The sequence below is a fragment of the Mobula hypostoma genome, chromosome 27, assembly GCF_963921235.1.
Source record: "Mobula hypostoma chromosome 27, sMobHyp1.1, whole genome shotgun sequence".
NCBI classification, from domain to species: Eukaryota; Metazoa; Chordata; class Chondrichthyes; order Myliobatiformes; family Myliobatidae; genus Mobula; species Mobula hypostoma.
In genome coordinates, this window is record NC_086123.1 from 6179626 (window position 1) to 6206856 (window position 27231).

General features: G+C 44.5%; 1 protein-coding gene across 2 annotated transcripts in view; it reads left to right on the forward strand.

Annotated features, from left to right (window-relative positions):
* susd2 (sushi domain containing 2) overlaps positions 1-27231 on the forward strand; it is a 106364-nt gene that overhangs the window by 55103 nt on the left and 24030 nt on the right. For both annotated transcript variants that reach the window (XM_063034424.1, XM_063034425.1), the window contains exons 9-11: positions 11110-11378; positions 17077-17232; positions 23551-23715. In XM_063034424.1, coding sequence (XP_062890494.1) covers positions 11110-11378; positions 17077-17232; positions 23551-23715 — 590 coding nt within the window. The remainder of the gene's footprint in view (positions 1-11109; positions 11379-17076; positions 17233-23550; positions 23716-27231) is intronic.

Here is a 27231-nt window from a genome sequence, read left to right on the forward strand (position 1 = left end):
TGAAAACACAGGAAACCTAGTGAACCTTGTCGACCTAAAGAACCCTAGAAAAAATCTTGAATGCAGATTGTAGACGGGAGAAGCTTGGAATGAGGACTTGGGACACTCAGAATGTAGACTCAGGACATGGACTGAATAAAGGAGGCATCCTCACCTCCAGCCGGTTGTTGTAAAGGCTGCTGTGGTATCTCTGCTGGATCTATTGATCGCAGAGTCCTTCTGTCATGGTGAGAGCTGACAATGACTGAACCCAGGTGCAGAGGAACGACAGATTCCCATGTAGAGAAGGAAACAAGAGCTTATAGATAAGAACTCCAAAAGAGAATCAATGGTGCGACCGAGTGACAAATCATCCACAACACAAGGACTCCGCGATCAGCGCTGAAAGAGGGTCCGCATTAAATAATCAGAGAAAGCGGAAAACCCGTACCAGTCACAATTAACTTGACAAGATTAAGCAGAAAGCATAAGGGGTTAACAACCCTCGGCAAGACAACAATTAACAAATCTGGAAGCCCACTGCTCTCTAGCATGCCACAGAGGCCCGCAGGGCTCATGACAGAGCAGTGTGAAAAGAGAGCGAAAATAGTGAGGTAGTGTTCATGGGTTCATCGTCTGGCTGGAAATCTGTTGGCCAATCTCCCTCCCTACCTATTCCAAATTATTGGTAAAAGAATCACTTTCACACTATCTGGATCTGAAACTACATTGTAAATATTTGCTTGAAATCCAGCTTGATGTTCCAATCAGAAAACATCTGGTTATTTGACTTTTTTTTTTAAACACTGATTATAAACCATTGTGAATTGAAATCCCCTGTTTAATATTATCAACCATGTGTTCATGTGACCCTTTAACACAGTTGGCATTTGTATCCCAGATGGGAGTTTTAGGAACAAGGAGACAATTCATGCCTCAGCTGTGTCCTGTCTTTCGGTTAAGTGATTATTGATCCAATGTTCCTTGAGCTACTTCACACCATTTTACTCGGCATAGTGCAACCGGAATATAGATGCACTGATGTAAAATAGTTTACCAGATTGATGCCAGAACTGAGAAGTTATAACTATCAGGAAGAAACTGTACAAGCTATTGGAATTTTCTGCAGAAAATTGACGGCAGTTGTGTGACTTGATAAAGATCTTTAAAGCTAAGAAGAGTTGAAAGAGGAGAGGTTGAAATGGTTCTTCCATGTGTGGCAGTGCAATCTGAGGAGAGCATTCTGACTGGTTACATCTGTTGCATGACTGACATAGAGGGGCCACTGCACAGGATGAGAAAAAGCTGCAGAAAGTTGTCAACTCAGCCAGCTCCATTGTGGGCACCAGCCTCCCCAGCAATGAGGACACCTTCAAATGGTGATGCCTCAAAAAGGAGGCCCCCATCATTAAGGACCCCCATCACCCAGGACGTTCCCTTTTCTCATTGCTGCCAACAGGGAGAGCCCAGAAATAGACTCTCAACATTTTAGGAACAGCTTCTTCCCCACTGCCGTCCAGTCTCTGAACAGTCAATGAGCCCATGAACACTATATCACTATTTTTGCACTACTTATTTAATTATATACAGTACATATCTTATAGTAAAGAGAAACATAGAAAACCTACAGCACAGTACAAGCCCTTCGGCCCACAAAGCTGTGCCGAACGTGTCCTTACTATAGAAGTTACCTAGGGCCCTCTATTTTATTAAGCACCATGTACCTGTCCAGCAGTCTCTTAAAAGACCCTATCGTATCCACCTCCACCACCGTCGCCAGCAGCTCATTCCATGCGCTCACCACTCGCTGCGTAAAAAACTGACCCCTGAGATCTCCTCTGTACCTACTTCCAAGCACCTTAAAGCTGTGCCTCTCGTGTTAGCCATTTCAGCCCTGGGAAAAAACCTCTTGACTATCCACATGATCAATGCCTCTCATCAGCTTATACACCTCTATCAGGTCACCTCTCATCCTCTGTCACTCCAAGGAAAAAAGGCCAAGTTCACTCAATCTATTCTCATAGGGCATGCTCCCCAATCCAGGCAGCATCCTTGTAAATCTCCTCTGCACCCTTTCTATGGTTTCCACATCCTTCCTATAATGAGGCGACCAGAACTGAGCACAGTACTCCAAGTGGGGTCTGACAGGTTCCTATATAGCTGCAACATTACCCCTCGGCTCCTGAACTCAATCCCATGATTGATGAAGGTCAATGCACCATATGCTTTCTTAACCACAGAGTCAACCTGCGTAGCAGCTTAGAGTGTCCTATGGACTCGGACCCCAGGATCTCTCTGATCCTCCACACTGCCAAGAGTCTTACCACTAATACTATATTTTGCCATCATATTTGACCTACCAAAATGAACCACTTCACACTTATCTGGGTTGAACTCCATCTGCCACTTCTCAGCCGAACCTCTGACAGCCCTCCGCACTGTCCACAATGCCCCCAACCTTTGTGTCATCAGCAAATTTACTTACCCATCCCTCCACTTCTTCATCCAAGTCATTTATAAAAATCACGAAGAGAAGGGGTCCCAGAACAGATCCCTGAGGTACACCACTGGTGACCGACCTCCATGCAGAACATGACCCGTCTACAACCACTCTTTGCCTTCTGTGGCAATCAGTTCTGGATCCACAAAGCAATGTCCCCTTGGATCCCATGCCTTCTTACTTTCTCAATAAGCCTTGCATGGGGTACCTTATCAAATGCCTTGCTGAAATCCATATACACTACATCTACTGCTCTACCTTCATCGATATGTTTAGTCACATCCTCAAAAAATTCAATCAGGCACAGCCTGCCTTTCACAAAGCCATGCTGACTATTCCTAATCATATCATGCCTCTCCAAACATTCATAAATCCTGTCTCTCAGGATCTTTTCCATCACTGAAGTAAGACTCACTGGTCTATAATTTCCTGGGCTATCTCTAGTCCCTTTCTTGAATAATGGAACAACATCCACAACCCTCTAATCCTCCGGAACTTCTCTCATCCCCATTGATGATGCAAAGATGATTGACAGAGGCTCAGCAATTTCCTCCCTCGCCTCCCACAGTAGCCTGAAGTACATCTCATCCAGTCTTGGTGACTTAACCAACTTGATGCTTTCCAAAAGCTCCAGCACATCCTCTTTCTTAATATCTACATGCTCAAGCTTTTCAGTCCACTGTAACCCATCCCTACAATTGCCAAGATCCTTTTCCGTAGTGAATACTGAAGCAAAGTATTTATTAAGTACCTCTGCTATCTCCTTCGGTTCCATACACACTTTCCACTGTCACACTTGATTGGTCCTATTCTCTCACATCTTATCCTCTTGCTCTTCACATACTTGTAGAATGCCTTGGGGTTTTCCTTAATCCTGTCCACCAAGGCCTTCTCATGGCCATTTCTGGATCTCCTAATTTCATTCTTAAACTCCTTCCTGCTAGCCTTATAATCTTCAAGATCTCTATCATTACCTAGTATATTTTATGCATTGCACTGGACTGTTGCCACAAAGGAAAAAAATTCACCATGGTACTAAACCTGATTCCAATTCTGACATACAGACTCCCGAGCGACCCTAATCACCAGAACGATATGCTAAGTACGGCCTGCTTCACAAAAGGTGCTTCACACAACTTTTAACCATCAGAACTCAACTCTGACTTGCCATGAGGAGATATTGGGGTAGATGACCGAGGTAGGGTCTAGGAGTATCTTAAAGGGGGAAAGGGAGGTAGAGGTGTACAAGTTTAGGAAGGTGATTCCAGACTTTAGGGTCTTGGCAGCCGAAGATATCAACACTAATAGTGAACCAAATAAATTCTGTGATGTTGCCAAGGCCAGAATTAGGGGAGCACACATTTGGATAAGCAGGTCAGCGCTGTGAGGATCATGTTTTATTGATTTATCAAGTGCTTCAATACCGTACAGCCCTCATTGTGGGCAAAAAGCTCCGTTCAGTGCAGGTTGGCACTTCCATTGTATCCTGGATAATGGACTACCTGACTGGCCGATGAGTTTGTGTGGTTTCAGAGCTGTGTGTCTGACATGGTTATAAGCAGCACTGGAGCCCCACAGGGGACTGTACTGGCTCCCTTCCTGTTTACCCTGTATATCTCAGACTTTAGATGCAACACTGAGTCATGTCATCTGCAGGAATTCTCTGATGACTCAGTAATAATTGGGTGTATAAAGGGAGGATGGGAGGATGAACACAGAGCCCTGGTGGGGGACTTTGTCAAATGGTGCAAGCTGAATCATCTGCAGCTCGACATCAGTAAGACAAAGGAGATGGTGATGAACTTTAGAAAGACTATGCCTGCACTGCTCCCTGTTACTATTGGTGAGGATGTGGATGTGGTGAGGACCTACAAGTACCTGGGGTAAACCTGGATGACAGACTTGAGTGAGGCACCAACACAGGGGCTGTGTACAAGAAGGGCCAGAGTCGCCTCTACTTCCTAAGGTCCTTTGGCGTACGCAGGCCTCTCCTTCACATGTTCTACCAGTCTGTTGTTGCCAGTGCAATCTTCTATGTGGTAGTGTGTGTGGACAGTGGCATCAACATGGGTGATGCCAACAGGCTCAATAAACAGATTGGAAAGGCTGGCTCTGTTATAGGAGACAAACTGGGCAGACTGGAGGTTCTGGTAAAACAAAGGACCCTATGGAAAATCCTTGCAATTCTGGACAATGTTTCTCACCCACTACATGCCACCTTGGCTGAACAGAGGAACACTTTTAGTAATAGACTATGACATCTGCACTGCTCCAAAGAACGCTATATGAGGTCATTCTTACGCTCGGCCATTTGACTCTATAATGAGTCAACGAATAGAATATTTATTTTAATTCTTACATCCAAGGGAGTAAAAATCTTTATGTTGCATCTCCATCGCAATGTACAAGCAATAAAGAGGGGAAATGTAGGAGGATATTGGCCAAACACTAAGATTGCGTAGATAATTGTTTTGTATACCTATCTGTACAGTCAGGTATGCAATCAGATCAACGTGTATTGATAAATCTGATGGCCTGGTGAAAGATACTGTCCCAGAGCCTGTTGATCCTCGCCTTAATGCTGCTGTACTGTTTGGCAGATGGTAGCAACTGATACAGTTTGTAGTTGGGGTAGCTGGAGTCCCTGATGATCCTTTGGGCCCTTTTTATGCACTTACTGCTGTAAATGTTCTGAATAGAGGAAAGTTTACATCCTCAGATATAGCTGGGGAAGTGATCACCCCCTCCCCTCCCCGTTAGATTGTTTGAGGTAACTTATTTTTTATTCTTTGTTACTTCCCTTCTAATATTTGTATTTTTTAAATATATCTGTACACTTGTAATGCTACTGTGATGCTGTAATTTCCTTTGGGATCAATAAAGTATCTATCTATATATCAGAGGGTTATGGGACTAGAGGATATTAGACAGTCATAGAATAGTACAGCACAGTACAGGCCCTTCGGCCCACAATGTTGTGCCGACCCTCAAACCCTGCCTCCCATATAAGCCCCCACCTTGAATTCCTCCATGTACCTGTCTAGTAGTCTCTTAAACTTCACTAGTGTATCTGCCTTCACCACTGACTCAGGCAGTGCATTCCACGCACCAACCACTCTCTGAGTAAAAAACCTTCCTCTAATATCCCCCTTGAACTTCCCACCCCTTACCTTAAAGCCATGTCCTCTTGGATTGAGCAGTATTGCCCTGGGGAAGAGGCGCTGGCTATCCACTCTATCTATTCCTCTTATTATCTTGTACACCTCTATCATGTCTCCTCTCACCCTCCTTCTCTCCAAAGAGTAAAGCCCTAGCTCCCTTAATCTCTGATCATAATGCATACTCTCTAAACCAGGCAGCATCCTGGTAAATCTCCTCTGTACCCTTTCCAATGCTTCCACATCCTTCCTATAGTGAGGCGACCAGAACTGGACACAGTACTCCAAGTGTGGCCTAACCAGAGCTTTATAGAGCTGCATCATATTTCTGAGAAAGGTGGGGAGAGGGCGGGATGAGGGTCATTGAGTGAATTAAAATAGCATGTATTTTAATGTTGGGTCATTGCTTAACAGGGAAACATCACAGATCAACAAGCTCAGAGGCTAAAGCCATAATTTATCTCAGGGCCAGGAGCATAACTTTGCTGTTGTGAATAGTTTAAGATCCTTTGAGTGAATCGTAGGCTGAATCTACAAGCCAGGACATTTGTTCAGCCAGTGGTGTAGTGAGTGATCCCATGTACCGCCCTCTATTAGCTATTGACTATTGGACCTGTCTGCTTTCTGAGTGGGATGAGATGTGATTTAGAGCTTGGCATTCCTCTAATATTTAGTCTCCTCAGCTGAAGCGATCACATCATTACCACACTGCCACGTGTGGTGGCTGGCTCCCAGACAGCCAACTGGTTCAACGTTTTACAACGCACTTCAGTGACTGCTGACTGCTTTGAGATACCTTGAGGTCTTGGGTGTGGGCAGTATAAATAGATATATTGTCTCTGTTATTCTGGGTCACTAATCTTAACACTGGGCCGCTCACACACCACCTGGAAGTGAACCCGGAAGTGTGTCAATCCAGTCATCCCTGAACAGGTATTCAAGTGTCACAGGTCAAACCCTGGTCATAAAAGCGCCATTTGATGAATGTCAATAATAATTGTGCACATATTTTCACTCCATATTCTTTATTGTGATTTATTTGCAATTCTAGTTTCAATTGTTTTTGAGAATGTGAGAGAATCCCAAGGGTGTAGCTGACTGTGTGACTCTTTTTCTCTGTCTTTGACTGCCTTATTGCTGGTTCTGTCAGTCTGTTGTCCTCCATCTCTCTTCCAATCTCCTCCTCCTCTCACACATACTCACTCTCAGACACGGGCCCCATCTAGTGGTGATACTGAGATGGTGCAGACTGCTCCTTCAGTTGCTAACCACTTTGCTACCGCATCATCGGAATCAGCTGGGGCAGGTGGCTCACTGGGGAGAGAAAGATCAGTCCGCTTAATAATTATGTTGTGCATTGAAATTTCTTCTCACTGGGGTGGTAAGTGTCTGGAAATCTCAACCCCATATCGTTGCGCAACGAGATCATAAGACGACCTGATAGAAGTTTATAAAATTGCGAGAGGTATAGCTAGATTAGATAGCTGATATGTTTTCCCCAAGTTTAAAATGTACACTGAGTGACACACTTTATTTCGTACCTCCTCTACCTAAAAGAGTGACCACTGAGTGTATGTTTGTGATCTTCTGCTGCTGTAGCCCATCCACTTCAAAGTTCGACATGTTGTGCATTCAGAGATGCTCTTCTACACACCACTGTAATTTGTGGTTATTCTAGTTATGGTCGCCTTCCTGACAGCTTGAATCAGTCTGGCCATTCTCCTCTGACCTCTCTCATTAACAAGGCGTTTTCACCCACAGAACTGCCATTTACTGGATTGTTTTTTGCACCGTTCTCTGTAAACTCTAGAGACTGAAAATTCCAGCGGATCAGCTGTTTCTGAGATACTCAAACCACCCCATCTGGCACCAACAATCATTCCACAGTCAAAGTCACTCAGATCACATTTCTTCCCCATTCTGATGGTTAGTCAGAACAACAACTGAACCTCTTGACCATGGCTGCATGCTTTTATGCACCAGGTTGCTGCATATGATTGGCTAATTAGATATCTGCATGACCGAGCTGGTGTAAATGTCTACCTAATAAAGTGGCCACTGAGTGTATGGTATTGGAGGGCATGAACCCGAGATGGGATAAGCTCAAAATGGATGTGCTGGGTAATTTTTATTTACGCAGAGAGCAGTGAATCAGATCGGATTCAAGTTTATCATCACTGATGCATGTCATGAAACGTGTTGTTTTGTGGCAGCAGTACAATGAAAAGCATAAAAATATTACTCAGACATCCCACCCTGCAAAAACTCATTTCAGGGAGGTAGCACCCCTGCCCCCTGCAACCCCATATCCCCCCACCCCCGGTCGACCTCCAAGGGTGTACGTAATACTTTGTTTAGTGATTTTGTCTAATCTGTAAACCAAGTTGGGTATATGCAGAAAATGTGACATTAAAATATGTACTTATATTATATTATCATGTTTATTCTATTACAACTTTAAGCAAGTCTACAGGGGGTTTGGCCTCATCACGTAGGACATCAATAGAGTAGCTCCTTAGCAGCTGGCCAGCTAGTTTAAATAACATTAGCTACGCTAATTAACGAATGACACCTGTTAAAATTACCTCAACATGTCTTTTACATTTTAACCCACCATGGGCAATAGAAAAGTCACTGTTGCAAACAGTGCAACGAGCAACACTGTCATTATTTTTGAGGTCGACTGTAAAGCCCGTCCACAGAGAGAACTGATAGGTCTACTGAGCACGAAGAGAGACCAATCAGGATGCTCCCTCTCGCTCTTGCTCTCTCTCTCAAAAAAAATCGATTTCCGGGATATTGTATATAATTTCAGGGAGCCGCTATCAAGATGCGGGAGACTCCCGGAACCTCCGGGAGAGGTGGGATGTCTGATTACTGTAAATTAGTGAGCGCCTGGACTGTGCTGCTGTGGGTGATGGTGGAGGCAGATACCACAGAGGTGTTTAAGAAGCCCTTAGACAGGAACATGAATATGCAGAGAAGTGATGGATATGTGTAGCCAGAAGGGAATAGTTTATTTAAATATTCAGTTTAATTAGTATGACACAACATTGAGGGCTGAAAGGCCCCCTTCTGCGTCCCACTGCTTTCTTTTCCAAGTATTTCAAGTGAAGACAGATACATTTTTGAAAGCAGGGAACTGGCGCAGATGAGGAAGTGATGGCTGGTGTGGATGAGCTATCCTGTTTACTTGTGAACAAGTGGGGCTGATCTGCTAGCCCAGTAGTTTCTGGTAACCACAATACTCATCAATGTGATCTGTGGTGCTGCAGGAACTTGCCTCTTACTAGTTTGGAAAGTTCGATAGTTCCTTATCTCACTAAAGGCTTCACAATTTTACTGTCATATTTGGCCCTGCGTCACCTGTTCCCTCACATCGATTTTCTCTCATTTGCTCCTTTTCCCGGAATGCTTCAATTTACATTTCTCCCTCATGAGTACAACTGTTTCATATTGTTGGCCCTGATACTTCTGCCATCCAGAGGTTCTTTGGAAGTCAAGTCATACTTATTGCTTATGATCGTTTTGTTAGTGCCACAAGTACAGAAAACAAATAAGAAAGAGGAGCCAAGAGAACAAAGAAAAAAGATAACGGAAAAGCCAGTCATGATCGTTTTATATTTAGACCAGAGATAACCAAGATTCCGGAGATAACAATTAACTTATAAAATAGCCAGATTCAAGTAGTGTGACATCTGCTACTGAAGACTAAGAAGCGTATAGAGAAATACAGTAGCATCTGTACCGTAATTGTGGAAAATTCACTGAATAATTATTTGTACAATGTATAGGTGATTATATAAAAATACAAGAAAGCACAGGAGAGTTAAACTACAAGAAAAATATGAGGAAAAATTGCAATTCTTCACCCCTCCCTGTTTCCTCGGCCTCCATCTCCTCCACCTCCTCACTTAGATGAGGTATATGTGATGCACTATCAATTACTCCGAAAGACTGGAAGTACAGTAAATACTGGAAGGCTTTTATTCGCAGTAAAATGTGACCTCGTCCATGCTGAGTATCTGCCCTGGACTGAGAGGAGGAGCAATGGCACAATCGCCTTTATTCAGGGGTCTGTGGGAGGAGCCACAGGAGCAGTCAGCAGAGGGGTGTGTCCAGACAGGTATCCCAGTTACAACATATATATATGGTTTACCACAATATGTTCCTCCTCCATTTTGGGATGCTTAGCTCTGCCATTAAAACCTTACCTTCTGAAGTCAAAACCCTAAACACTGGAGATCATTCCTCTGCCTCACTGCGTTCCTCCTTTTATCCGTGTAAAAATCCACCTCATTGACCTGAGATGTAGCCACCAAAAGGGGAAATTAATTTTTGTGCATTTAATATTTAAATAATCTTTGAATAATCTTGTATATATTATTGTTTGATTAAGCATTCTTGTTTAAATAATTAACTAATGGGTTATATGTAAAAATATGTGAATTGCATACGTCATCACCCTACCACGTGCTATGTGTGCGCCTCGCTTAAGGTAAACTGGAAGTTAGACCTGTATTTCTAGGCTCCCTTGTCTTACTTTGAATTGGATTAATGTTCTGAAACTATAAAACTTAACATGGAAGATTGAAGACCCAATTCTATTTCAAAGGTGGAAGGTTATGCCGATGGGGAGAAAGCATCCGAGTAGAAAGGAGAGTATTATTCTACATCATTTCAGTCTACCCCTCACTTGTTACAGACCGACATAGCTGAGAACACGCAGACCCAATTAGGTAACTGACAAGGTATAAGGGGACGATTTAATTATCTTGTGGACAACATTGGGTTGTTCCAAGTTGTTTACTTATTTCCTGCCCATTGTCCTTGGGCACGTGGCCAAGTGGTTAAGGCATTGGACTAGTGATCTGAAGGTTGTGAGTTCGAGCCCCAGCCGAGGTAACGTGTTGTGTCCTTGAGCAAGGCACTTAACCACACATTGCTCTGCGACGACACTGGTGCCAAGCTGTATGGGTCCTAATGCCCTTCCCATGGACAGCATTGGTGTCGTGGAGAGGGGAGACTTGCAGCATGGGCAACTGCCAGTCTTCCATACAATCTTGCCCAGGCCTGCGCTCTGGAGAGTGAAGACTTTCCAGGCGCAGATCCATGGTCTCGCAAGACTAACAGATGCCTTTACTTTACTTTTATGTCCTTGGGCCAATACATAGACTTCAGTGTTTAGTAAACCTCGTGACCTCAGTCTGGGTATCAAGAAGACAGTCCATAGAGCCTACAGAAACATGGTTGATAATAGTTCACCTCCTGCCAGTTCTCTATTTGTACGTAAGGTGAGTGTCTATATTCCTGATTCTGCGATGCTGTCTTTGCACTGTCTGCTAACCTGTCCCAATGTTCCTGCTTTGCTTATGAACCTTGGGAGCTGGAATGATTCACTTTGGTAGAGCTTCACGGAAGGCTGCTTCTTTCAGTGAGATTATTGTGCTGATGATCTTCTTCCTCCACCAGTCCTCAGTACGGTGCAGGGCAGCAGTGCTGCTATGATGCCAAAGGCAGGCAGATTCTGACCGCAGACTCCACAGGAGGGAGCACCCCAGACCGAGGGCACGACTGGGGCTCCCCACCTTACGAGAAACCCCCAAGGGTGCCCGGCTTTTCTCATGGCATCTATGACGTGATCAGTTTCTATTACTGCTGCCTGTGGTCCAATAACTGCAAACAATACATGGACCTGCGCCCTTCCAGCGACTGCAGGACCTACAGGCCACCGAAGGTTGGTAAGTGATGCCAATAATGGGCAGTTATTTGTGCAGTGATCTTAATATCATATTTAGCCCTGCATCACCTTTCTGTCCACATCCATTTCCTCTCAGGAATGTCATGGAGTCATAGACTCATATTGTGCTTTAGCACAGAAACAAGCCCTTCAGCCCATCTAGTCCATGCTGAACTGTTATTCTGCCTAGTTCCATCAATCCTCAACTGGACCATACCCTTCCTGTTCACGTACTTATCCAAACTTCTCTTAAAAGTTGACATCGAACTCGCACCCACCACCTCGTCTGCAGCTTGTTCCGCTCTCTTATCATCCTCGGAGTGAAAAATTTCTTCCTCTGCTTCCCCTGAAATACTTCACCTTCCACTCCGAACCTGTGACCTCCAGTTCCAGTTTCACCCAGCTGCAGATGAAAAAGCCCGCTTGCATTAACCCCGTCTCTGTCCCTCATCATCATGGGCCAAATTATCATTCCATAACCGTGTAATGTTCTGTGTTCAGCCTGCTGGAGGAGCTCAGCAGGTTGAGCGGCGTCTGAGGGGGAGAAGGAACTGTTGACGTGTCAGGATGAAAACCTGCACAGGACTGAGAGGGCAACTTTGAGTCCTGATGTAGGATTTTGACCTGAAATGTCAAAAGTTTCTTCCTCTGCCCTCAACAGAGCTGCTTGACCTGCTGTATTCCTCCAGCAGGTTACTCATTGCTCCAGTCCAGCATTTGCTGTTCCCCGTGTCTCTGAGGTAAAAACTAAGGTCAGCCCTCTCCCTTTCCACAGGTGCTGCCTGACTAGCTGAGCATTTCTAGAGTTCTATTTCAGATTTCCAGCGTCTGCGTTTTTTTTTGATTTTCACTTTGCCAGGCCCGATGTGATTGAACCAATAAAACCCCAGACTTGGCTCATGCAACACAGAACACGAGGGAGGGATGGTTCATCCATTGCCCTGCAGTGACTGCCCACCTATTCCGAGTCAACACTGCTTGTTCTGGAGTGAACCCACGCGCCCAGCTCCCAGCCCTCAGCATACCAGCTGCACTCACAAGACAACTTTGACAGCTGGTGAGCCCACACTCACTCCTGTCCCATTCGATGTCAAAGCTGTCAGTGTTCATGAATGTCCATGTATGTCCTCGGGCCTCACAAACATTCCATAACATACTGGGCTGGCAAAAAAAAACTCAAGCCACACCTACCAAAAACACATTCAAACCCATAACAATAAAGACATTGAAGCCAACTTAACACAGTTATAAAATCAGCTAGTTTTATCTTTCACCCAGCAGCTGCTTTCTTCCCGTCATTAGAATTTTGACTACTCTGCTCGTGCCAGGTTTAACCAGCTGGGAAACCTCCGGGAGCTGGCAGTGCCCTGTTGGATTCCTTGAGTAGCAGACCTGAGCAATGCAGGGGCAGCAGACGCAGGTCGGAAGATGCCCGGGGCAACTTGGGCCCACGCCAGTGCGTGAACTCAGAGCGCCTGTGGGGAACTACACTTAAATCCTGGCCAAAAGTGCTGGTGGGGTTTTACAATGTGATGGAAGCACAGCTTTCTATTTGTGCTGAATTTTAGTGTTGGAATCATAACAGTGCTTTTGTTTGGGGGGGGGTGCGGAGGGAAGATGTTGTCTCTCTTGACACTCTTGCTAGACTTCAAAATGTGTTCTCCTGCTTCGTTAATGTCATCTTCTAGCAGATAACACTCAAGCCATTTTTGGATTGTCTGTTCCCCCGATGAATAGTTTTATCTTCTCACCGCTGAAACACAGAATTTACAGTGCAGTAAATGCCCAACTGCTGATATAGCGGTGCGATAAGATTCACGCCTTACCAGCACAGGAGTCATCATTCTGCTCAAATCCTGAGGAATTCTGACAAGCTGAGATTAAAATGTTCATGGGAACCTTCATGAGCTCTTTTTAACATTGATTTGGTCACCGTGACAACAATGAAGCTTCGTCAGTCAGGAACATGCAAACAATGGGGATTATGTTGGCTCAGTTCAGCAATGTAAAACATCTGACATTAGTTCAACCATTCATTTTCCATGTCCCCTAATCTTCATTTCCATTGGAGATGTTACTGGTACAACACCACCCAACAGAGTGACCAGAGATCCCTCAAAAGTTGCCGTGAATGTTGTAAGGGTTATTAAGGTGCATGGTGTGTTGGCCTTCATTAGACGGGCAGTTGAGTCCCAAGACTATGGTCAACATGCTCCTAGAAGACAGCGGCGCGGCTAATGTAGATGAACTGAACACACTGATGAGGGAGAGGGAGAAGTGGAGAGTCCGTCATCGTGCCCGACGCCGGCCCCCTAGGCCTGAGTCGATGTAGTGAGTTCAAGGGCTGCGAGATGGTGTTGCAGCTCTACAAAACCCTGGCTGGACCACACGTGGAGTAATGTGTTCAGTTCTAGACACCTCATTCTAGGAAGGATGTGGAAGCTTTGGAGAGGGTGCATAGGAGATTTACCAAGATTCTTCCTGGAGTGGAGGGCATGTCTTATGAAGATAGGTTGAGTGAGCTAACGCTTTTCTCTTTGGAGTGAAGGAGGACGGGAGGTGACTTGATAGAGGTGTACAAGATGATCAGAGGTATAGATAGTTTGGACAAGCAGAGATCTTTTCTATGGGGCAGAAATGGATAATACAAAGGTGTATAATTTTAAGGTGATTGGAGGAAAGTATAGAGGGGATGGCTGAGGTAAGTTCTTTACACAGAGCGTGGTGGGTGTGTGGAACACCCAGCTGGGGGTGGTGGTAGAGGCAGACACACTAGGGGCAATTAAGGAACTCTTAGATAGGCACATGGATGATAGAAAAATGAAAAGTTATGTAGGAGGGAAGTGTAGGTTTATATAGAGTCGGTTAAAATGTCGGTACAACATCGTGGGTCAAAGGCTGTGTACTGTTTTATGTTCTATGTTGAAAAACAGGCCTGTTTGGCCTGTTTGACTCCACCTTTATGGTTTCAGCAACACCAGGAGTTCTGGCAGTGCAGCTGAGGTAGGTGCCACGGTAACGCAGCGGGCAGGGGAGCCTCCTCACAGCTCCTGTGACCCAGGTTCGATCCCAGGCTTCGGTGCTGTCTCTTGTGGTTTTCATGTGCTCTCTGTGACCAAGTGAGCTTCTCCTGGGTGCTCCAGTTTCCACCCACGTCCCAGAGACGTTGTAAGTTGCAGCAGATGGATGTTGATGAATATGTGAGAGAGTATAGGCTATAGGAGAGGGGACTGATGGGATTGGTCCAGGAGATGGATGTACGGAATGGCTTCCTCATTGAGGACATCTGGGTGCATTCAAAAGCTATGAATATACAAGTAGATAATTTAAATAATATAATTTAGTACAACCTTATTTCAAAACACAACTATAGATAGTATTTATAATCAATTGCAAATATTAAACTGAACCAAAATTAATAAACAAAGGGAATTTTTGTTCTCCTTTGCTCTATCATACAGTACACTGTCCTTTAATGTGCAATGGGCTATCAGATTCTGTATTTGGTCTCACCTAACTCGATGTCCAGTGTATATGGCTGGTTGACAGCTTCCATGCCGAATCTAACTATGTGATTCCACACCAAATCTAACTCGAAGCAGGATCCAGGATTCAGTGCAAATATGTGGGAATCTCAGCTGGAAGGGGTCGTTGCATCCTGATGTTCTTGTGATCCAAGGCTCTTTGGAAGTCAAGAATGAGGCATAAAACTTGTTGCTTCTAATAATTTTATTGAGCATTTCAAAAACAAAGGAAAAGAGAGAAAGAAGAGATCGAACAAAAGGTGGTCCGGTCCTCGTATACCAAACAACTGATTCCACATTTTCCAATTAAATTCCATTACTTAAATTAACCAAAAGGATAGTACCTATTCAAGTAATGCAACACCCACCACTAAAATTAATTAGTTTCCAGAAAAATACAAAGGGAACTGTAACCGCTAGAAAACTCATTGAACATGTACACAGTTAATTATATAAAAATACAAACAAGTATAAGAAAGTTAAGCTACAAGGAAAATAACATTTATACAGTCTAATCCAACAGGACAGTATCCTAAATCAGAACCCAATGATAAATACAGCATTATGGAAACATTTGTAGAACTCCCTCTACTGCTTGTTGCGTTTGTAATTTACCAGAAAGAGACAGGCTGTCATGGAAACAATCGTACTTGCAGTGGTATAGCTTGGAAGCAGAGGTAACCAACCAGATGAGACCATAGACTGTTTCAGAGACCTGATAGAATAGCAGCCTCCAGTCCCGTACAGAGTACTGGGATCACAAAAACTAAATACTTACCTTGTATTGTAAACTGCTGGATGTCCTCTCTGGGGTGGGTGGGTGTGTGTGTGGACTTGCCATAACTGAAGTTGACATGAGGAAAATGAAACCTGTGGGCTGAGGAACTGCTCTAATGAACCCAGAGAATAAAAAAAAAATGGGAGCTGGAGCCAATCCTTCAAGCCTGCCCCGCTATTTATACTCTATTCTTGGTTGGTGCAACTGTAATGAAACCCAATTTCCCTCGGGATCAATAAAGTATGACTATGACTATCCTGACGAAGGGTCTCGGCCTGAAACGTCAACTGTACCTCTTCCTAGAGATGCTGCCTGGCCTGCTGCGTTCACCAGCAACTTTGATGTGTGTTGCTTGAATTTCCAGCATCTGCAGAATTCCTCGTGACTATGACTATGACTTACTGCAATTGTGACTGATCTGCTCTGGGCCACAGCTGCTCATCTGTGTCTTTCCCCCCTCAATATCTTGAACTTCTGGTCATAAATTCTATAGTGGGAAAACTCCAGCCTCCTGTCTCTGAGTCACGATGCCACCATTGGTGGTATTATCTAAGTATGACAAGGAGGCTTCCCGATTTGTGGATTCTCCCCTATCAATCCAAGAACTTTGGAGATATTGCCATACCGGACTGACTTAGAAGTGTGACTCCACTATGACAGACAGATATACACTCAGTGGCTACTTTATTAGGGCATACCTGTACACCTGCTTATTAATGCAAATGTCTACCCAGCCGATTAGAGGCAGCAACTCAATACATAAAAACATGCAGACATGATCAAACAGTTCAGATGATTTTCAGGGCAAGCATCAAAATAGGGAAGAAATGTGATATAAGTGACCTTGACTGTGGAATGATTGTCGGTGCCAGACAGGGTGGTTTGAAGATCTCAGAAACTGCTGGTCTGGGATTTTCACAGCAGTCTGTAGGGTGTACAGAGAATGGTGCGATAAACAAAAATCATCCAGTGAGCGGCAGATTTGGGGGGCTAAAATGCCTTGTTAATGACAGAAGTCAGAGGAGAAAGGTCAGACTGGTTCAAGCTGACAGGAAAGTGACAGTAACTCAAATAACCACATGTTACAACAGTGGTGTGCAGAAGAGCATGTCTGAATGCACAACATGTTGAACCTTGAAGTGGATAGGCACTCTTTTACCTAGTAAAGTGACCCCTAAGTGTAGCTTTAGCATGCTGCAGAATTAAATAAATTTGTTCAGTGCCTAAATGGGCCTTGGATCTGCTGCACCAACCGCTCAGTTGGAAGTTTGATGTTAAGCTGTAAATCAATATTTTAAAAAAATTAAATAAGTTGTGACGTTGTACTTTCAAACCCTACATAGCAATAGCTCTAAATTCTTACAGCAAAGAGTCAGATTTCTTGAACTCTTTTCCAGGCACAGCGTTTGGGGACCCACATCTCTTTACGTTTGATGGTGCCAACTTCACCTTCAATGGGAAGGGGGAGTACACCTTGGTGAAAGGAAAAGCAAACTCCACAAGTGGAACGTTGCAAGTCCAAGGAAGGACGGAACAAGTCAAGAATATCAATGGTAAGAGTCTTCAGGCAGCAACGTTTATTATTAAGCAACTGCCTTGTTGAGCTATATGTTTTATATATATCTAAAATGAACTTTATTTGTCACATGTACGTCAAAACATTGAAACACACGGTCAAATTGACGTTTGTGTCAATGACCAACGCAGTTCAATAATTGTGCTGGAACCAGCCTACAAGTGTCGCCACTCTTCTGACACCACCTAACATGTCCTTAGCTCACCAACCTTAACCATATGTCTTTGGAATTTGGGAGGAAACCAGAGCCATCAGAAGAATCCCATGGGGAGAATGTACAAACTGTTTACAGAGAGCAGTTGTGAATCGAACATTAATGAGTGATTTCTGGCACTGCAAGGTGATTGTGATTGCCGCCACGCTACTGCGTTACCCCAAGACTTATTACATTTCTCATCTTTCCAAGATTTGGTCAGATAAATCCTTCAAACACTGATGATTCCATTTCTATTTCTCAATACATTACTAAAATGGATCACTGATGCAAGAAAAGAGAAGGCTGTTTTGTATATTGAGTGGAGAGATGTAAAGTGATAAAAATCTCTCAGATATTGCTATTATTTATTTCATCTGCATAAGTTGTCCATATTGTCCATCAGAGGCCCATCGTCATCATAATCCTCATTATGCACCATGTCTATATGACATAGTGTGGCGCGTGGCCGAGTGGTTAAGGCGTTGGACTAGCGACCTGAAGGTCGTGAGTTCGAGCCCCAGCCAAGGCAGTGTGTTGTGTCTTTGAGCAAAGCATTTAACCACACATTGCTCCAGTCCACCCAGCTGAAAATGGGTACCGGCAAAATGCTGGGGGTTAACCTCGCGATAGACTGGCGTCCTATCTGCGGGGGTGGGGAGGGGGAGTCTCATACTCTCAGTCGCTTCACGCCATGGAAACCGGGCCTGGTGAGCCAATAAGGCGCGGGACAGACTTTAACTAACAAACTACTCATATGACATAGGTGATCATTGTCCAATGACCATGATTGTTCTTGGCATGATTTGCCAATGCCTTCTTCCGGGCAGAGTCTTTACAAGCTGGGTGTCCCCAGCCATTATCAATACCCTTCAGAGACTGGCTGCCTGGCGTCAGTGGTCGCATAACCAGAACTTGTGATATCCACCAGCTGCTCCCATGGCCTCATGTGAATCCTGATCAGTGGGTTCACCTTGTCCAAGTTAGTGGAGGGAAGGAGTGCTTTCCACGTCCTTTGATAGAGAGTTTACCTCCACCCTGCCACCCAGTCAGAAGGTCACTAGGTTTAATAATAATTTGCTGTCACAATGGTCTTGCAGGTAGTGTGGTTCACTTACTGCGTCAGTGGGCTGGGTTCAATTCTGCTCTTGAGTGCTGTCGGTGGGGAATATGCAGGTTCTCTCTGTGACTTCATTGGCTTTTCCCAGTCACTTAGGTTTCCTTCTGCCTCCCAAATACTGGCTGTTTGTTAGGTTAATTGATGATAGTAGATTGTTCCATGTGTGAAGGCAGTTGGGTAACAGAGTTCCAATGGGCATGTGTGAAAGAGTGGATTGTGGCGGAATGGGATTACCTTGGGATTCAACATAGATGTGATGGGCCAAATGGCCTTATTTTTTGCCATAAGGATATATGAGAAAAACAATTAGCTATTTTTATTACTTCATAACTACAGGGTTCCAGTGAATGGCGACATGAAAGGCTTATTTTGATCTCTCAAACTGAGTAATCAATAGATGATTTGTTACAAAAACCGTTTTACAGGAAGAAATAATTGCCTAAGTTGCTCTGATCTCTAATTGGAAAATATAAATAGACACAACAAAAATAAAGTGATTTTTATGCAGTTCACTTAATTACTATCTGGAAGGCTGAGGTTGAAAGAGAAGGCAAGTTCAATAGTAACTTCAAAATGGAATTGAATAAATATTTGTAGGAAAAACAACAGTGAATCTGAACAGGCAAACACAAGGAAATCTGCAGATGCTGGAATTTCAAGCAACACACATAAAAGTTGCTGGTGAACGCAGCAGGCTAGGCAGCATCTCTAGGAAGAGGTACAGTCGACATTTCGGGCTGAGACCCTTTGTCAGGACGAAGGGTCTCGACCCAAAACGTCGACTGTACCTCTTCCTAGAGATGCTGCCTAGCCTGCTGCGTTCACCAGCAACTTTTATGTGTGAATCTGAACAATTGGCCCTTAACCTTTTGTTGATCCCAACTAGAGATTTAGATAGAACATAGAATAATACAGCACAGTACAAGCCCTTCGGCCCACAATGTTGTGCCGACCCTCAAACCCTGCCTCCCATATAGGCCCCCACCTTAAATTCCTCCATATATCTGTCTAGTAGTCTCTTAAACTTCACTAGTGTATCTGCCTCCACCACTGACTCAGGCAGTGCATTCCACGCACCAACCACTCTCTGAGTAAAAAACCTTCCTCTAATATCCCCCTTGAACTTCCCACCCCTTACCTTAAAGCCATGTCCTCTTGTATTGAGCTGTGGTGCCCTGGGGAAGAGGCGCTGGCTATCCACTCTATCTATTCCTCTTATTATCTTGTACATCTCTATCATGTCTCCTCTCATCCTCCTCCTCTCCAAAGAGTAAAGCCCTAGCTTCCTTAATCTCTGATCATAATGCATACTCTCTAAACCAGGCAGCATCCTGGTAAATCTCCTCTGTACCCTTTCCAATGCTTCCACACCCTTCCTATAGTGAGGCGACCAGAACTGGACACAGTACTCCAAGTGTGGCCTAACCAGAGTTTTATAGAGCTGCATCATTACATCGCGACTCTTAAACTCGATCCCTCGACTTATGAAAGCTAACACCCCATAAGCTTTCTTAACTACCCTATCCACCTGTGAGGCAACTTTCAGGGATCTGTGGACATGTACCCCCAGATCTCTCTGCTCCTCCACACTACCAAGTATCCTGCCATTTACTTTGTACTCTGCCTTGGAGTTTGCCCTTCCAAAGTGTACCACCTCACACTTCTCCGGGTTGAACTCCATCTGCCACTTCTCAGCCCACTTCTGCATCCTATCAATGTCTCTCTGCAATCTTCGACAAATCCTCTACACTATCCACAACACCACCAACCTTTGTGTCGTCTGCAAACTTTATTGGCTTGAAACTTTTCTACAGCTGGTAGCAGTAAACACACTTATATAGTTGCCCTAGTACATCACAGTCAGACAACGGTCTCCATTTTTTATAATAGTCAAGATGTCTGATAGTGACCACACTAATTGCTCTAGTTTAAAATGAATTGCAATTATCAGGGATGCTTTGACGTTATTAACATCAGGAATGACTACATGAATTGGGATCTTCTCTTAATGGAAGAGCCAGTGGAATAAAAGGCCTAAGTAACACACACAAAATGCTGGAGGAACTCAGCAGGTCAGATGACATCGATGGAAATGAACAAACAGCTAACATTTCAGGCTGAGATCCTTCTTCAGGACTGGAAAGGAAGGGGAAAGACCACAGAATAAAAAGGTGGGGGGGGGGAAGGAGGAGAGCTAGGGGGTGATAGGTGAAGCCCGGTGGTAGGAATGGTAAAGGGCTGGAGAAGAAGGAATCTGATAGGAGAGGAGAGTGGACCATAGGAGAAAGGGAAGGACGAGGGGCCCAGGGGGCAGTGATAGGCAGATGAGAAGAATTAAGAGGCCAGATTGGGGAAGAGGGGAGGGTGAGGGAAATATATTTTTACCAGGAGGAGAAATTGATATACATGCCATCAGGTTGGAGGCTACCCAAACGGAATATAAGGTGTTGCTCCTCCACCCTCGGGGCGGTGGGGGGGACTCATATTGGCATGAGAGGGCTATGGACCGACAAGCTGGAATGGGAATGCGAAGAGGAATTGGCCACTGGGAAGTTTTGCTTTTTGATAGTTGGAGCAGAGGTGCTCGACCTGATGTGCATTTTGTAAACTGGAAATATAGCCTCATAATTCAATCTCCTTGCTGCAGACTGTAGGTACAAAACCAGAGCATGCTGGGAACATTCCCCCTTCTCTCTTTTTCCATTCCCCATCTGGTTCTCCTCTCACCCCTTCTCTTCAGATCTCCTGTCCATCACCACCCTATAGTGCCCCTCTTCTCTTTCCCTTTCTCCCATGGTCCACTGCCCTCTCCTCTCAGATTCCTCCTCCTTCAGCCCATTACCTCTTCCACCAATCACCTTCCAGCTTCTCACTTCATCATTGTCACATGGGAAGAGTAATGTGATTGGAATCCATGATTTTCCTGGTGATGGTAAAGGTTACAGTGCTCCAGAAATTCTTCGGCTGTACCAACTTTCTGCGACTCGCGGTGTCGTGGAGCAGGCAAGTTCATGCCTTTCCTACGGAGTGGAGGATAGTAGGCGGCAAATGGACACAGATGTGTGCTGCTACCAGGCCGCCCGGTAGTTCAGGAGATGATTGATCACACTGACTGGTTTTACATGTGAATCCTGAGCTGTTCAGCAACAGATGTGTTCTGATATCAGGCTTCCCAGATGCAGATGTGGTCAGTTATCCAGCTTTTCCCAGTGTTTTGTGCACAGCTATTCATCAACACATGTGTCAAGATATCAGGCTACAGGGACTGTAGGCGTGCACCACGTTACATTAGGGGACCTAGCTGTGTGTTAAAAGAGCAGAATAGGCAAAGAGGAATCGGTTGGGGAATGGGTCTGATGGGATTGCTCCAGAGATTGACATGGACTCAATGGTCCAAATGGCTGCCTCCTGTGTCATAAGTATGAAAGTGTGGGAAAATGCAAGGCAGAGAAAGGAATGTAAAACTAGAACACTGACTTCCTTTTTAAACCTCACAGAATAACTCTAATTACCCCATCTGGATATTGACTGATATACTTAATGATAGCTCCCCATATGTTAATTTAGTGTATAGACAGCAAAGATGTTTGTTTCATGAAATTATAATAATAATTTATATTAATGAAAGGCCACTTCCTTCCTCATTTATCTGAATGGTTGATAAATAAGAAACTCTTTCTCTGGGAACATACAGATCCAGGTTTCGAGCATCTGCACAATCTCTTGTGCTTATGATTTGTTCTTCCTCCAGGAAAGCGTTTAGAGAGTTTGTACAATGGATTTTGGCTTCCGGTGCACTGCTCATTGACATTCATTAATTTAGGAAAGGCATTGCTCGCTCAAGGTTTGACTAAAATTTCAATTCATTCAAATTGTTGTTGGATTTGAGTTTCTGAATGGACTGTTCTATTCAGTCATTGGTGCAGAACATCCTTACAGCAAAATTCTGATTGTCGGAAAATGCTGAAGATTTGGTATCTGGTTCCTTCTCTTTAACACAAAAGGCCATGTCTCCAGTGCTCTAACACACAGTAGGTTTTCGCAAACCCTTTAATGTGCAGGGATTCCAGCTTCTACGCTCCCTTTAATACACAGGGGCTTCTGGCTCCAGCCTTTCCTTTAACATAAGAGCTATGCTTCTTACACTCCCCAGATTAATGGGCAACAATAAAAAATTAAACCATTATAAAAGTGAGCGATTATTGCGCTATCACAATGTCCAATGATAGCAGAATAACAGTGGGTAATTATAATCGTATAACTGGGCAATTACGACATCATACTAGTGGACAATTACGCCATTATAACAGAAGGAATTTATAACATTACCCTGCAGACAACTATAACATTATGCAAGTGGGTAATCACAGCATGTTAACAAGGAGTGCTTATTGTATTACGATGTCGTGATAGTGACTGCTGTTGCAGGATAACAGCAGAAAGTTATAGAGCTATCAATTAGTAACTGTGGCACTATGATATATTAGAGTATTATAACTTGAGAGCACAAAAGGAGCATGTTGTCATGGCATTGTACTACTGGGCAAACATTGTACCGTGATAATGAGCTGCTGAGCAGCAATGCATCAGTTTCATTGTGTAAGAGGTAGTTTAAGGCGGCACGATAGCGTAGCAGTTCGCCTGTGCTACCTCAGCTCCAGCTCCAGCGACCCAGGTTCAATTCCCACCGCTGTCTGTATGCTCGCCTGGTGACTGTGTGGGTATCCTCTGGGTGCTAAGGTTTCCTCACACATTCCAAGGATCACATTGGTCACATGGCTATAATTTGGATTTGTTGGACCGGAATGACACGTTAACTTGCTGTGATTCACTAAATCTCTTAATCTTTTAGTCTCCAAGTTCTACGAGGAACGATATGATCAACATCCCAGAGATCTAATTCTGAATTTTTTTTAAGCTGGCTTTCCTTTTATATCAGGGAAATATTTATTGGCAATTTGCTGCTCTCTTTTTAATTACAGGAACAAACGCAGATGTGACTGGATTTACTGCTGTCGCTATGCGGGAAGGTGATTCCGATGTGATTGAATTCCGCATCGCTAGCCGTGACAATGGAAGCAGCTTGGAGGTGTTGATCAACAGTGGACCTGCAACTTTCAAGGAACAGAACTGGATGGACCTCAAAGGTAAGCTTTGTCAGATTGGTGAGATGATCAGAATTTACCTGATCGACCCTGATGATCAGGACCTGGCCTGAAACGTTGACTGTTCAGTCCTCGCCATAGATGTTGCCTGATCTGCTGAGTTCCTCTAGCACATTGTGTGTGTTACTCAGGACTACCTGTTAACTTCCCGACTTCCCCGGACTGCTAGCTGTGGCTCAGTAGGTAGTACCCTGACCTGATTCAAGTCCCATATCAAACACTTGGCATAAAAACCTATACTGCAACTTCACTGCAGTGTTGAGAGAGAGCTGCGTTATTAGATGTCCTGCCTTTCAAATGAGACTGAAATCAAGAACCTGCCCTTCTTATATAAACAAGGTACAGCAAGACATTTCTCCATGTTTCTTATTTATACTGCAGCCAAAAGCAATGTGACAGATTATCTAGTTATCATCACATTACAAGTCAAATATTAAAACTATATAGAAGACTCTTTGGAGGATGTGAACTGTATTGCTAACCAGCAAATATCACCCATCCCTAATTATCTTCAGAAGTGTAATATAGTGCAGGGATGTGTATGGTCAAGCACTGTGGTACGAGGATTAAAGGCATAGATTATTAGGGTCATAGACTCAGAACAGTACAACACAGAACCAGTGCCTTCAGCCCATCTAGTCTGTGCCGAACCATTTAAACTGCCTATTCCCATTGATGTGCACTGGGACCATAGCTCTCCATACCCCTAGCGTTTGTGTACCTATCCAAACCTCTGCTAAAAGTTGTAATCGAGCTTGCATGCACCAGTTCTGCTGGCAGGCCCGTTCCCTAAGAAACAATGTGATTATGTTGGAGAAGGTCCAGAGGAGGTTTACAAGAATGATCCTAGGAATGAAAGGATTAACATATACTTTATACTTTACTTTATACTTACTGTCGCCAAACAATTGATATTAGAACGTACAATCATCATAGTGGTATTTCATTCTGTGCTTCCCGCTCCCTGGATTACAAATTGATAGTAAATATTAAAAATTTAAATTATAAATCATAAATAGAAAATAGAAAAATAGAAAGTAAGGTAGTGCAAAAAAAAACTGAGATGCGGGTCCGGATATTTGGAGGGTATGGCCCAGATCTGGGTCAGAATCCGTTCAGCAGTCTTATCACAGTTGGAAGGAAGCTGTTCGCAAATCTGGCCGTACGAGTCTTCAAGCTCCTGAGCCTTCTCCCGGAGGGAAGAGGGACGAAAAGTGTGTTGGCTGGGTGGGTCATGTCCTTGATTATCCTGGCAGCACTGCTCCGACAGCGTGCGGTGTAAAGTGGGTCCAAGGATGGAAGATTGGTTTGTGTGATGTGCTGCGCGGTGTTCACGATCTTCTGCAGCTTCTTCAAGAGTGTTTGATGGCTCTGGGCCTGTACTCACCGGAGTTTAGAAGAATGAAGGTTGGTCTCATTGAAACCTATTGCATTTGTTTTTGGCGGCTCAGGCACGGTCAGTGTGAGTATTGGTGTCGTAGCCCTACCAAAGGCTGGGAGGGAGAGAGAGTATAAAAGGAGAAGATTCGGGTAAGGTTGGTCTTTATCGGCTACGCAAGTGTCAGCAGCAGAGGCCTAAACTCAGCTGCAAATAAAAGGACGGTAGGGTCATACAGAGCGGCCATTTTTGGAGTGTGCCCGTGATGGAGTGGGAAAGCTTTGGTATAACAGGTTTCAGCGTGAACAGGCAGAGGCACAGTAAACCTTTTTTGTTTGGTACAGAGTACATAGGATGGAATGCTCCTCCTGTAAGCTGTGGGAATTCAGGGTACCAGGCGGTTTCCCTGATGACTATATCTGCAAGAAGTGCACCCAGCTTCAGCACCTGACTGACCGGGTCAAGGAGTGATGTACTCAGGATCATTTGGGAGGCTGAAGAAATCATAGATGAGACTTTTAAAGAGGTGGTCACACCCAGAGTACAGGTTTCAGACAATAGATGGCTGAGCACCTGGAGAGGTAAGGGGATTACAAAATCTGTATAGGGATCCTCTGTGGCCGTTCCCCTCAGCAGCAAGTATATCCCTTTGGATACTGCTGGGGGATGATCCATTGGTGCACGACAGTAGCAACCAGGCTGGCGGCAACTTGGCTCAACAGGGAAGGGTAAAGGGATGGGTGGGTTAGTAAGTTTGCGGGTGATACCAAGATGGGTGGAGTTGTGGCTAGTGGGGAAGACTGGCAAAGAACAGAGCATGGTATAGATCAGTTGTGGATATGGGCAGAGCAATGGCAGGTGGAGCTTAACGCAGATAAATGGGAGGAGTTGCACCTTGGTAGGGCAAGTACAAGGAGATAGTACACTGTGAAGCGCAAGATCCTTAACAGTGTTGCTAAGCAGAGAGATCTTGGGATCCAAGTTCATAGCTCCTTGAAAGTGGCGACACAGGTCGATAAAGTGGCTAAGAAGGCTTATGGAATGCTTGCTTTTATTATTTGAGGCACTGAGTTCAAAGCCAAGAGATTATGTTGCAACTGTAGCCCCCCGGCAAGCCTCAGGTTCGCTCAGCTCGCTGTCGTTGAGGGAAACAGCCCTCGGCCCCACCAAACTTGGTAATAAAGTTTGTGTGGATGCTGTGTGATGTACCCCACCCCGCCAAATAACAGACAATATACCAGATACGATTAAATGAATTACAGTTTATAGATATTACTGGAACTATATAATTAATAGAGATAAAGTATAAAAGGAAGATAAAAGGCGCCACACTTATCAAAGTTCAATCTCTTCGTGCACAAACAGTTGGAGCTCGGGACCCTCCTCCCCTCAGACCACCTCGACCTGCCGCCTGGGACCAACAGTGGTGGTCGACCAGACGTTCTACACGAGTCCGTCTCCATCTCCTCTCCTCGCCGAACACCCTGGACCTCGGACTCCTGCTCGGGGTCCGACCCCGTTAGCCGACTCACAGCACCTTGTCCATTTTCTTTCTCTTTCTTTCTCTCTCTCTCTCTCTCTCTCTCTCTCTCTCTCTCTCTCTCTCTCTCTCTTCACCCCCCCTCTCTCTCTAGCACCTTCTGCCCCCAAACCCGTGCATCACAATAACTTACACACTAGAAAGAACAACATCTATCCCAATTAGTTCGTTGGCTGTCTTATCAATAACATAATCCAAACAAACTGCTAGCGGGAGGACTTATCTCGGCAGTTAACATAACAAAGAAGCCATTTTAATTAGCCTACGCAGTAACATGAAAGAAGAAACCCCTTACACAACTTTATAGAACTCTGGTTGGGCCACACTGGGAGTATTGCATACAGTTCTGGTCACTATAGGAAGGATGTTGAGGCTTCGGAGGAGGTGCAGAAGAGGTTTGCCTGGATGCTGCCCGGTTTAGAGAGTATGTGCCATCATGAGAGTTGCTGTCCGGAGCAGCGGATAAGGGAAGACATGATAGATATTTATAAGATTGTGAAAGGCATAGATAGAGTAGACAGGAAGTATATGTTTCTCAGGGTAGAAGCATCTAATACCAGAGGGCATGCACTAAAGATGA